The 13,809-nt window shown below is 35.6% G+C and overlaps 1 protein-coding gene across 6 annotated transcripts in view; it reads left to right on the forward strand.

Moving 5' to 3' along the window:
• MAN2A1 (mannosidase alpha class 2A member 1) overlaps window positions 1–13,809 on the forward strand; it is a 121,077-nt gene that overhangs the window by 72,564 nt on the left and 34,704 nt on the right. For all 6 annotated transcript variants that reach the window (XM_082337327.1, XM_082337328.1, XM_082337329.1 and 3 more), the window contains 3 exons: window positions 8,588–8,753; window positions 10,699–10,929; window positions 11,040–11,162. In XM_082337327.1, coding sequence (XP_082193453.1) covers window positions 8,588–8,753; window positions 10,699–10,929; window positions 11,040–11,162 — 520 coding nt within the window. The remainder of the gene's footprint in view (window positions 1–8,587; window positions 8,754–10,698; window positions 10,930–11,039; window positions 11,163–13,809) is intronic.

Below are 13,809 nucleotides of genomic sequence, written 5' to 3' on the forward strand. Positions count from 1 at the left end.
CCAAACCAAAACAAAAAACACTAACCCAGACAGGAATATTAAACTAGATCTGATCCCCTTTCTTTAAAACTGGAAAGCAAAAAAGTAGACTTGGCACCATGTTTTCATTTCACACTTTAATTTAATTTCTATTCAGTTTGTTGTAAATGCATTTTCGCCAGTGCTACCTTCACTCCGTTAATAGACAGACTTGCTGGTTGCCTAGCTGTTACTTAAGTGTTCATTGATAAATACTGGATATCACTTATTATTCAACTTATATCCTTGGGTATCTGACTGAGCAAGATGGCACTTTTTGTGCAAAGTGATGCCAAAAACAAGCAAGAAATTCTTTAGTTCAGATCATAAAATCACCAATTATTTTCTATTTGTATCAATCATACTAATAGAGTAGAATGTAAATAGATCATAAAATTTGAAGTCATACTGGGAACAAACATTCTATATGGGGTAAGAATTTAAAACTATACTATCTTAGTAAACTGAAGCCAATATTTCGTAGTCAAAGAATGAAATGAAGCAGGCAAGTGGAAGTATTACACACCACATGGAAAAATAATGTGGGGCCTAACCAAATAGACATTAGTGAAGCAGAAAAAGACTAAGCATTACAGAATATCAGTGAGAGAGTTACTTGTATGTGTCAGAAGCAATTTTGCTTTTGGTTGATTTAAATGGAAATGTTCTGTGTAAAATACAGCTGAAATAATGTGCTACATTCAGAGTGATGAAGGCTTCATCAAAAACATGGTATCTAGTTTTAGAAAAGATACTTTGAGAAGTGAGACTTTGAGAAGGCTTAACAGGAAAACAAGAGTACTGAGTTGAAGAAAGCAACCAAAGAGATGTTGAGAGAGTATCATATTTAGTCTGAAAAAGCTGATAATCTATAAATAAGTACAGGTTTATTACAAAGAGAATCAGTTGTATTATACTTGCAGTGGAAAAAAAGAAGATATAATTGGAAGAAATGTTGTTTAATGTAAAGTAATTAAAAATCTAATTTTATATTAGCTAAATGGGTGCTTAAGTTGCAGAACAGTATAAACAGTTTTGGACATTTTCAAGAATAGTGATTGCAGCATTTGTCAAAAGTTATCCTACTGAATTCTCATTCTGGTTAAGAGGTCAAACTATAGCAACCTTCTAGCCCACTGTTTGTGTTTTTTTTTTTTTTAATCAATATCTAGATTTGCTTTTTTTCTTTTGAATTTAGTCTTTGGACTAAATTTGTTGGATGCAAAAGCAGCATATTTTGCAGTTCCCAGCATGGCCTAAGATTATAGGGTAGTCTGTTTTGTACATACTTTTATTTGACCAACTGGAATAAATGAGAAAAGTAGACTGGTTTAAGGCACACAAGACCTTTCAGTGACCTGAAATGTTACCTGATGCTTGTATAAGAACTAGTTGCTCTAATAAGAGAACAGGTCTGCTAACAGCTGCTGTCCCTAATGCACAAGTGCAGCAATTTATGCTCAGTTTGTCATACAGGCAAAAGGAATTTCCTGTTTAGGATAAATAGCTTTTTTTTCCTCTGACAAATGTTATTTTGGCACTTGGCAGATCTGTTATAAAAGGAAGAGTGTTTCTGTATTGCTTTTGACAAGAGCTGAGTGCTGCGTATTTTAACAGTTTTACATATTAAATGTTTGCAGAGTAATACATTTATTTTAATTTTTTTTTACTATGGGTAGGTAGGTTTCTGATGAGGTGAGAAGTGTTGAGTAGAGTAATAACTGCTTACGTTAGTAGCAACAGATCAGTTCTCTGTAGGAATGCAAAGGTCAAGGTATTTCCTAATACTGGAAAATTCTGGATTTTCCCTCTGCTCACCCCTCCCCCCCCCCCATATGTAGCCTATATAGTATATATATGTGTATGTATCCAGTTATATTTATAAAAGGAATATCCTAAATCCCTAAAACTAGATTTCTGTTGGTATGGTTTGACATGGAAGTCTATTTTTCCCTTCTGGGGGAAAAAAAAAAAATCCGATGCAGAATAATTCCATCTTATGGTTATTACTGTTTTTGCTTCCTTTCTGAATATGAACTAGGAAGAAGATTATTTTTGGATTATTGGACAAGTATCCATGCATATATCTTCAAAAATACATTAATTCCTCAGGGGCTTATGGGCTTTTTAACTCAAAATTATCTGACAAATTGATTTTGATATTCTTTGTTCCCTTATTTTTTGGTAAGGTTTGCCACTATTAAAAGAAAGTTGTGAGCCAAATGTTATTGATAATAGTTCAAGATACACAGAGGCTTAGAGTTCAGTGTTATGAATAACATGTATTAGAAGAAGTATAATTTGGATGAAATCAGGAGAACTTTTTACATTTCAGAAATAAATATTCATGTGGCAGAGGGGGAAATGAGGATGGTTTTTAAAAATACCTGCAGAGTCAAATTTTCTTTAAAACAAGCATGAATCAAACTTGAATACCTTCACAACCTGGATTGGTCACATGATTTTCATGCATGAGATTTTGAATGACTTTGTCCAAAACTTTCTCTGTTACCTGACTTTCTTGCTAAATAAATTCTGAATAGGACTGAAAGGTGTCTTGAAATGCTGTGAAACATATAGTTTCTAAAGCTCAGTTTAGTAACTGATAGAAGAGTTGTAGATAAAAGCATGAATCTTCTGTCAAGGAGAGTGTTATGATCATGAGCCTGCATAGTTGGCTTTTGATTGGTCTTGTTCCTAAAGGAATATTAAGAACATGGCTTGAGATACTAGAAAATGTCTAATTTTTGAAGAACTGGAGGAGCAGCATGACCAGACGATTTCAGATGATATCCTAAATCCCTTTTTTTAAAAAAAAATGAAGTTGATTAAAGGACACTTAAAGTTGCGTATATGGCATTTATATGGCTTTTTTTTTTTTTAAAGCTTCCAACCTATGGCAGAAGTCACATAATTTAGATATTTTTTAATGGTATTTTTGGCAGCTACCATGGCAAGCCGTGCTTTACACAGTTTAAATACTAATCTCCAGTTTGTTTCCACCTCATACACAAAAGTGTTTACTAATTAAACAATGTTACTATCTACTGACTCTTCACACATCTTTCAAAGTAATGTTTTCTTGCATATTTTCAGATATGGAACAGTTTTGATTCTCTCTTGGTCCCCCATTTCATGTCTGGAGAGTTTTTATTGTTTCATCGTCCCAGTGAGATGACTTTGTTCAGGGAATTTCAGTTTTGTTTAGAATTCCAAAATCGTGGTCCATCAAAGTCCGTCCACTGCCAAGATCTCAGAATACCTTTGTAGTTGAATTCTGGTTTCTAACCCGCCAGTCCTTCTGGTGATTTTTAACATGTGTAGAGTTACTTCAATTCCTTTTCCCTAGTGCTTAAAGCATTTTAGTGTGTATTCATGATTTTTCCCTGCCTTTCACTGCCTCCCCACCCCTTTGACATTTCAGGACAACTTAACGTGCTTCTGTGTGTTCTTTTTCGTTATTCAGTGGAAGACCATTGATATAGTATATCATTTGACTTCGTGGCTTGTATCTTTTCTCAATTTCGGATGTTGTTGTGGCAGTTTTACTTTTTTCACCACTTAGCTGTTTTTTAGCTTAGCCTCTATAATAGAAGAGGGAGAGAAATTAACCAGCTTCAAAGGTGCTGTTCATGTAACCTTGCATTGAAATTGTGCATGTATGTGCCCAGAGAACTGGTTCCGATGAGTAACAGCGGGAAATGCTCTAATCTGTCTGTGAAGGTTTGTCAGAGAGATTCTAGTAAAATTGATCAGTCTGAGCTAGAGCGCCTCAAGGAATTGGTTCTCAAAGCAGACTTGAATAAAGGTCCTCCACTGAGCAATGAAGGCTATTCTAAGCTGTCATGAGTCCAAGTGTCTTGAAGAAGTGGTCTTTTGAATAATCCCTTGTCACTGATGATCCTCTGACATTTGCTAGTAATGAGTTCTGATTTCTCACATCAGTTGAATGCTTCCCTCGTGAAAGCAGCATTCAATGAACTTTAAAACAAAAGGGTAATTGTGTTGCAGGTGTTCCCAGTAAATGTGTGTATGTATCAATATATACATATACCCCTATGTTTATGCATATCAGTGAAACAAAAAGAACAGTGGTCTGAAACACTGTAACTTTTCAGTTAAAGAAACAAAATTTGCAATAGCATTTTGCTAGGAGACCAAGATTAAAGTTGCTAGAGATCTGAACTGCTTTTGTTCACATTTTGCCTGTGAATATAGCTACACCGGTTTACATGTGTTCTTGATAATTGAATAAAGAAAGTATTTGAAATAAGAATAGAGGGTGGCTTTTTTCAGTTCTGGCTGAAAATGTTTCACAGGAAGTTAAATCTTTACTGCAGGAAAGACTAGTCAAAATAATCTTTGATGCTTGAATGTATGTGTTTAATAGAAGGGTTTATTAATGGCATATGGTAGGTTATATAGCAAAAATGATCATGCGTGTATGAACACAAGACACTCATTCTGGGTTTCAGAGACCCAGAAGAGTATGGGGTGGAAAAATTCAAGGTATATCTTTCCAAAAGTGTCTGAAAAGGAGGTGGCAGGATTTGTTTTTCTGAAATTGCAAATATTTGCACATCAGACATGCATCCAATTTAGGATTGAGAGCTCAAATCTGCACCTGTTTCTCATTTTTTGAGGGGCAGAGAGCAGTTTATTCCTGCTCCCAGTGTACAGATGGAGTAAGTGGTCTCTGTGTGAGTAAATTGGCCATGGGTTTATCTGTAGAAAGTTATATGATTTCCTTTTGTTTCAGTACAGTTTGTATTAAAATAGTTTCAAAATTCTTTGATTTCTTGAATAAATGAAAGAAATTATGGCTGACACTGGGCCATAATGGTGTTTCTAAAGTAAACTATTTCGGGTAAAACTTTTCATCTGGACTTTACCAGTAGGCATTAAAACCCCTCCCCTTTTATTTGGACAAAAGATGTGAGGTTTTGTAGTTTTCTTGGTGCTGTTGCCAAAGACCAGAGATCTGAATAATAAAAGGAAAAGAATTGCTTGCTGCTTCTGAAGGACAGTAATATTCATGGTCTTGCCTTAAAATCTGGAATAGAAAACCTCTAAATATTGTCAAGTTGCGTCTCTGTGTAATGTAACCACGATACATTAAGCAGTTGTACTCTACATTTGTGGATGACGTTCTTTGTAATGATAAAGCTCAAGTGAAGTGTAGCCCTTTTGTTTCATACAGAATTTAAAATAGTTATAGTGGGATGTTATTTAAAGGTGGGAGTTGAATGGTACTTCGGAAGTAATGTGATTTAATTACATTAGTCAGTGCTTTTGTATATGCATAACAATTATATCTTACTCAGTATAAATACTTCAGTCCTGCTGAAATAAGATTTGAAAACAAAATGCTAGCATCTAGGCAAAATTCCTGCATTTCAGCTGCTGAAAACCTGCCCTGTCATTACTAGCTTCATCTGACTGACTTATTACTTTATATACACATAATGCCCTTAAAATACGTTGATTCAAGAAGGTATAAAACATATGTACCTCAGTGCAACAAGAGCTTTGTTTTATCTGAATATATTAAAAAAAAAACACAATTTGGTGAAATATAATGGTAATATGGCAGTTCCTAAGGTCTTTTGTCATGGGTAAATTTGTCATGTGGCTAATTAAAGTTGTGAAGTGTATTTATGTCAATGGGAAAGTGAACAAAGTTTCTGGAAATATTTTTACATGAATATGTTCTTTGTTTGGCAGATAATTTAAATTTAATAAGGATGTATAGCATTACTAGAAATGAATTGTATGCGTAAGCTAGCATTTTAACTTGGAGGCATAAGAATTGAGGGATTCCACTGCATAGAAAGAATAAATAAAAAATTTTTTGTAATGTTCTGTTGATGGATGAGAATGATGATTTATTCTGAGCTTTGGTGTTGGATCATCTCTTAGATCTGTATTGTTTCTGACACAGTTCTTCCATTCTTCTTCCACAGTGTATGAGGATTTCTTAAATAAGTATTTAACTGATACTATTTTTTGTCTTCCTACTTTTTAAGGGGTCTAGACTGAGAGCAGTGTTGGTTTACTTTGGTTTTGATTCTACAACTGTTATAAAAAAAAAAATGTTAACATTTAAATTAAAATCTTATACAAAAGAAGACATCTTCAGTTAAGCAAAAGTGTCAAATGACCTACCCAAGTCTAGGGGCGGCTCTCACAAAGTCTTGCACAAGTTTCTAAAGACTCTGAAAACTGACCAAGAGTATGGTTAACTATTGTGTTCTCTAGTAATCTAGAAGTCTTCAACACAAAACAGGGCAAAAAAGAGCATCCCAAAGCACTTTTAGTTGTGCTAGAAGGCAACTGACCACAGTTAGATGCACAAATATGGAAGGAAAATAGTTGTTATGCACAGAAGTTGTGATTTAACAGTACTTCAGCACAGGAATCTTCATCTAAGGAGTTAAAAGGAAAACAATTTTTATGGGAAGCTCATTCTATGTATGGCAGGTAATCCAAAGGTTCTGGATAGAAAAAGCTATTAGCTTCTGATTTTAGTTTATTCAACTAATGAGAAGTTGGAGTTGACGTTTCCTACTGAGTGTGAGGCAATAGGGCAGCAATGAAGGGCTATGAAGTTGAACAGCCTAAGTTTGCAGGAAAAAAAAGAGGGAGCCAATGAAAAGATAAGGGGAAAATGGTAGCCTGGTTAGTGTACATAAGGATCCTAAGCATCTGTAGAGCAAAACTGCATTTGTTAAAATTAGTGTTGCAAAAAATTTAAAGGCCAGGATGGAAAGAGAGTAGGTGAGATTTTTCAGCAGTATGGAGAAGGAAGAATTTTCCTTGTGTGTCTGTATTGCATGCGTAGTTTAGTGGTGGATTAACTTAGTCTCCTTGACTTTACGTCAAAATCGTGTAGAAGTCCTTTCTCTCAGAATAAGGAGGAGTTAAATTTGTACTTCCTTATTAACTCTAAGCAGTTTGCTGCTGCTTCTCAGCCCTGAAATTTGGCTGTTTCATTATCTCTAAAGTATCATTTCAGTGGCTTTGTCCACTGCCTGCCAGACTTTATGGTGCCAGGGAGACCTCACTCTCTTCTGGCACATGTGTAGAGGAGGGTTGCCTTCAGTCCATTTAGAGCTAGTGCTGGAAAAGAGAAGAGAGAAGATTAAGGAGTTTAGCTATGTAAGTAACTTGCTAGTAGGACCTTAGTTGTACTGTGGTGCCAGGCTAGTGAATAATGGAGCACAGAGCATCTAAATGTATGGGTGATGAACCTGGAAGACTTACAGTCAGAATGTGAGACTATGGAAAGAGGTTCAAGCTACAGGTGATGTTTAAGTTAAAGACATGAGTGACAGAATGAGATTTCTAGTTTGGGTTGAAGGAGGCAATTCTGATGAAGTGGTTTGAACTGTGAAGGTGGTAATTGAATTGGAAGGTTAAGATGTGAAAGGAAAAGAAAGAAAACCACTGACAAAACCCGGAGGAATCTATATGGAAAACAGAGTAGAGAATGAGGAGAATCTACTTAAAAGAAATCCTGAAGGAGTGATTTGATAAATAAGAAGTGGATATCATGGAAACTGATGAAAGATAAGATTTCATGAAGAAGTAAACTGTGTTTTACAGTGGGAAGGGTCAAGGAGGTTGAAGACAGAATATTGGTTCTGCTGTATATCTAAGAAGTTATTAGAAATTTTGTCAAGAACATTTTTCATTGTTAAAGACAATTTTTTTAAAGGATGAAATGAACAGAGGGAAACTTCAGGGAACAGTTGTAAGTAGTGCATTCTTTGAGCTTGGCAATCTAAAAACAAGAAGTACGATGATAGTCCTACAGATGCACGAGGCACACATGTTCTAGTATAATTTTATTTTTCTATACCATACAATATATAAATGTATAATAAAAAATATATATATAGGCTAATAAAGTTGCTCTGTTCAGTTTCAGGGCTGATTCTTTTGGTTAATGACATAATCTGTGCTCAAATGGAAGAATAGGCATAAGATTATATAAAAATTAGTTATTCCATATGTACCTAATAATAAAAAGATTTCAGTGTATATGCACACAGTTGCCATAGGGAATTTTGGTAGATTATAATTTAAATAATTTTGAACTTTCCCTTATAGCAGAGAGAAACTAGTTGCTTTAAAGAATATATATCAGATACATGTTTGTACAGCAGGTTTTGTTCATTACTTCATTGTTTCTACATTATGTTAAATGGGAGACAATTGTGGATAAGAATTTAATAGTTCAGCCTGAAAAAACATTTAAAATACCCTCAAATATCTCAATTGTGCTTGCAACTGTTAATAGCAATTCTTTCATAGTTAAGATGGGAAATTGATGTATTTTTATTGTAAGGTATTTCCAAAATTGCTTGGAAAAATAATAGCATTAAGAATTTAATGTTAAATATCCATTGTTTCCTGGTTATGTTTTACATATTTATTCGTTGTGGTATGTACCTGTTGTTCTAACATTGTTTTGATGCTCTCTATGTAAAATTTATGTGCAATAATATTAAACCTGAAGGAGGAAACTTGTTTGCCAAAAGATAATTTGGCAAATATGTTTTTGCAGGTACCTTTTGATATATAATCCTACAGAACAAGAGCGAATTTCAGTGGTTTCAGTCAATGTGAATTCACCCAGAGTTAAATTGTTGTCTCCTTTGGGAAAACCCGTTACTGTCCAGATTAGTGCTGTTTGGGATGGAGCAACTACAGTATCACATGAAGCATATCAGGTATGCTACCTTAAGTAAAAAGCATTGAAGTATTTTTTTGACAGTTGTTGTAGCTTCACAGTTGAAGAAAACGGAAAGCAAACTTCAAATATTGGCAATTCTGTCTTCTGCAGGTAATGCCATTAATTCAGACATTTTAAAGAAAAAAGGAATATATTTAGCATTAATGTTTCTTAAACTGATAAGTTTTTAAACTTTTGTGATATGGTGTATTACATTTAAAGGGTCAGTTTCAGCTGCAGGAACAGAAAGTACTGGATGTGTCTTTTTCCCCGACTTTCTGAAGCTGCCTTTTCCTTCAAGTGATAGTCCATACACGCAGTCACACAGCCTGTTTGTGCTCAAGCACTCCAGCTGCAAGGTCTTGTAAGTGCAATGGCTTAAGCAGTTAGAATCTGATTTTTTTTTTTTTTTTTTTTATTGAGATATAGGGGCTGGATAGTAATCTCCATTAGTGTTCTAGTCAAGCTAGATGAATGACTTTTAGTCCACCTCTTGTTTTTGGTTTTAAATGAAGTTTCTGAGAATTTTTGAATCATACATCATCATAGAAGATTGTCCACAATGATCACACATCAGAAACTGTATTTTGTTAAATTCTTAGTGATATAATAGTACTATATAAGCTCTATTTTTTTACTTTCAGGCTTACATTCTTAGTCTGATTCCTTTTGACTTGGGAGCCATGTTGAACTTGTTTCAGGATAACATTCCTGCAAAGATAATTCAATAAGTGTCTCTCAGTTGTCCTCCAAAGGGATAATTACTGATAATTGTTGTGGGTTAACCCCAGTAAGCAGCTCAGCCCCACACAGCTGCTCGCTCACAGGCCCCAGTGGGATGGGGGAGGGAATTGGAAGAGTAGCAGTGAGAAAACTTGAGGACTGAGATGAAGACAGTTTAATAGGTAAAGCAAAAGCTGTGCATGTAAGCAAAGCAAAATAAGGCATTAACTCACTACTTCCCATCGGCAGGCAGGTGTTCAGCCACCCTCAGGAAAGCAGAGCTCTATCATGTGTAACAGTTACTTGGGAAGACAAACGCCATCATTCCCTATGTCCTCCCTGTCCTCCTTCTTCTTCTCCCAGTTTTTATTGCTGAGCACAACGCTGTATGGTCTGGGGTACCCCTTTGGTCAGTTGGGGTCAGCTGTCCCAGCTGTGTTGCCTCCCAGCTTTGTGTGCACCCCCAGCCTACTTGCTGGTGGGGTGGTGTAGGAGGTAGAAAAGGCCTTAGCTCTGTGTAAGCACTGCTGAGCAATAACAATCCCTGTGCTACCAACACTGTTTTCATCACTAATCCAAAATATAACCCCCTACAAGCTACTATGAAGAAATTTAACTCTATCCCAGCAAAAAACAGTACAATAATTAACACTGTTAATTGCCTGAAGAAGAACTAAAATTATGTATCTGTACTTCAAATTCCAAGCAAATTGCTTTGGAGATCTACCTTGTATATTACTCTTCTGTGCAGATTACTTTATAGCTCTTAAATAACCAGAGACTAAAAATGAGGCAGGTGCCTTTTATTTTCCTGTTTAAATTTGTGGATTTTTAAATGCAACTTAAGTGATAAGTAGGGTCTGTGTGCACTTGATACGCTACACACGTATCTTTACTGCATAGCAAATATGCTCAGAACTGCACATCACAGCTAACGTTCTTTTTTTAACAAGATTCAGAATCATTGTTGCATTTATATAACAGTAATCTTGATGCTAAGCAAATCAGTGATTCAGACATTTTTGTTTGCTAATTCTTCTTAACATGCTTCAGCTATTAATTTTGGAATGTCATTTGTAATTTTGTATTCATTTATGGAATATGGGAAAAATTCAGCCATCCTAAAATTATTGAAGCAAAAGGAGTTACTCTGAGCATAAATTTAGTATAAAAAGTTGATACTTTGCTGTTTTTAATAATGGCTTCTTTGCTCCCAACAGATGTCTTTCGTGGCGCATCTACCACCACTGGGGATTGGAGTTTACCAGCTTTTGGAGGTTCAGAGTTCAGAAGCAGTTTTAGCAGACTATAATATATACACGAGGAACAGTAGGCAGGAGAAGCCAGACAGATTTTTCAAGATAAAAGAGATGCAGAATTCTATGGATAATATAATCTTAGAAAATTCTTACATGAAGCTGTGGTTTTCTGGAATGTCTGGATTACTGGAGGTGTGTTGCATTATGTTTCGAAACACTATGTTTTACTTTTTTAAGAACTTCTGTTCTTATTCGTGGAAACCTAAATGTGTCAACTACTTCAAATGGTTCTCTGTCCTTAGAAAATAAATACCAAAGAAGATGGTAAAAATCATCAAATGAAGGTGGAGTTCGCTTGGTATGGAACTACCAGTAACCGGGATAAAAGTGGAGCTTATCTCTTCTTACCAGATGGAGATGCCAAGGTAAATCTTCCATGTGCAGAGAGATGCTAATCTTGAAGTAACTTAAAGCATTCTGCAAATACAGACTGGAAGAGCTAGTTTTCACCAACACTGAAATACAGCTGTGTGGCTAGAAATAATGACATCAGTTATTGAAATGATTGGTAGAACTTCATACTCCATGACCCTCAATTTGGGTAAAAACACAGCATTAATTTGAAAGTGTAAAAAATACACAGAATATTTATGATGCACCAAAAAACTTAAATAAGATGCTGCCCTTGCAGGAAATCCAGTGAGATGTGACCATTCACTATCAATAACATAAGTTCACTTTCACTTCCTATGGTGAAAATGTATAGGACATACTGATTTGTTTCTGCATTTCTTCACTTTTCTGATTCTTAATGTTTCTTTATTGTGAATGAGGACCTTCCAGTTCGGTGTAGTACTATTTTAGCTGATAGTAGCATATGTAGTTTAGTATAGTAATTAAAATACTGAGTCCCGATTGATGAATGTAAAGATGGAGTAGCAAGCAACTGTTCTGATGTAGTTTTCTGGGGTTATCAGTATTTTTAGCTGCGCAATTATTGGAGGACAGTGGTATATTCCTATAAGTTTTCAAACTGGAAATTCAGAAATGACAGTGTTCTTACACTGACTTAATTACCATATGGAATCTACTGTACCACTTTCAGAACTGGAAAGGTGGTATTTCAGAAGGGAAATGATGAGATAATGAACACTTTTAAGAAGCTAGCTAGTTTGCATCATATTTCTTCTGCTAGTTTCTCCTGGGGAAACTTAAGTTGCATGCACAAGGCAAACTGGGAGTTCTAGGTTTACCACTTCAGGAAATAAGCAAGGGTAATCATTCTTCTTGCACACACCCTCCCCCCCCCCCCCCCCCCTTTTCTCCCCCCCCCCCCCCCCCTTTTTTTTTTGTTATATGTGTAAATCAGTCTGGAAATGGACAGAACAGTTTCTTTTCCTTTTAGCACTCTTTCCTAGAAGCACTCATTTTGAGGTCTGTGAGTTGGCAGGTTTAAACCATGTGGTATATTTAGTTCCATAATTGTTTGCATCAGTTATGTTCAACAGAGTTCACTTATTCTTAATTTTTAAACGTCAGTGTTTTTGATCTGTGAATACCTAAACAGTATCACTTACGTTTTTTAATTTTTACCTTTCATCAGCTGCATGATCACACTTTAGTTTTATTTGATGCTACTTCATCTTTTGCTTATAAAACCAATAATCAGTAGATCTAAGAATTACATCATTTTAACTATACTTCTGAATTAATTGCTTTATAAAAATAATTTGGACAAATCTAGATAGCAAAATGCTATGGTTTGAACAGAAAAAGTCTGTCTCATGCCTGCAAGCACCATTAGAAAATAAGGTACATATTGAACTTTCATGAAATACGAAATTAAAGTACATTTTTAGTTAACATTAAGGAGGGTGGTGTGTTCAGCTTTTGTAACCTTTTATACAATAAAAATGAAATCATGATACTTCTAAAAATTCTGCTTCATTAATATACCATAAGGCTCATTTGGCTTGCATTTTAATAACATTAATTAGGTTGTCCCACTGGGAATAATAATGTAATTCTATAGTAGTTTCTAAAACAGTTTGAACTAATGATTTCTGTCTTAAAAGAAATGCCATCTGTTCGGGGTTCTCAGTATGAGGTGGATTGACTAACGTTTTCAAAGTCCTTGTGTGGAGTGGTGATACGATAGATTACAGGCAATTTGATTTTTGGCTAGGTATGTTTTTCCTATCCCCTTCACCCTATGTATTACTGCAAAATTTGAAAAGAATAATTGCATTTGATGTTGGGTCATTTTCCTTTGATATGACTACAGTTATATGTTTTCTTTGCCTTTGTTAACTGGTTGTTTTGTCACTTGATAAGTCTTTTGGTTCCTTTCTTTTCAGTTCTGCAATACTCAGAAATTATTTTTCTTCATCTAGTTTAATTGTCTGTGTTACTATAGTACTTACATAGCCTTTTTGATCGTGAGTTCTTCTGCCAGTTTAATTTGGAAACTTGGCACTGTAACATGATAGGCTTGCAGGTCATGACTTAAAGCCGTGCCAGTTTAGAACACTTAACACATACAGTGCAGCTCTGGTCATCAGTAGACTGTTATGAGTGGATGTCATGTTTTCTGCAGATGATGGTCTGTGTGCTGTAATGTACACAGATCTGAATCTTTCAAGAGGTTCCTTGGATTAATCATCTTTATGGCTGGAGTACTGCAAAGAGTGCATTCTCACTAAGAAGTGGTAAGCCTCTAGTACCAGCACTAAGTTGGACATCAGCAGAGACCTGGGTTAATGACAATGATTTACACAGTATTAAATAGAAGGTACACAGAACACTGATAACTCTTGGTCACTGCTCTGAAAAGAATAGCTGGACTTAAGGCTCTATGATAGCATGGCAAACATTGCCATGGGGCAGCTAGACAGCCCCCATTAAGAACAGTCTCTGGGGTTGTGGCACAGGGTCTTGACCCTGCTGTCTCAGAAGTATGAAAGTAGTTCAGTGGCAGCCTCAGGTCAGGACAACAATGCAAATCCAGGACAATGACACAGAGCAGAGGCTCCATGCTGCAGCTCTAGAGATAAGGCAGTGCTCCTATCATGT

This window comes from Platalea leucorodia, assembly GCF_965183815.1.
Source record: "Platalea leucorodia genome assembly, chromosome: Z".
In the NCBI taxonomy this organism is placed as follows: domain Eukaryota; kingdom Metazoa; phylum Chordata; class Aves; order Pelecaniformes; family Threskiornithidae; genus Platalea; species Platalea leucorodia.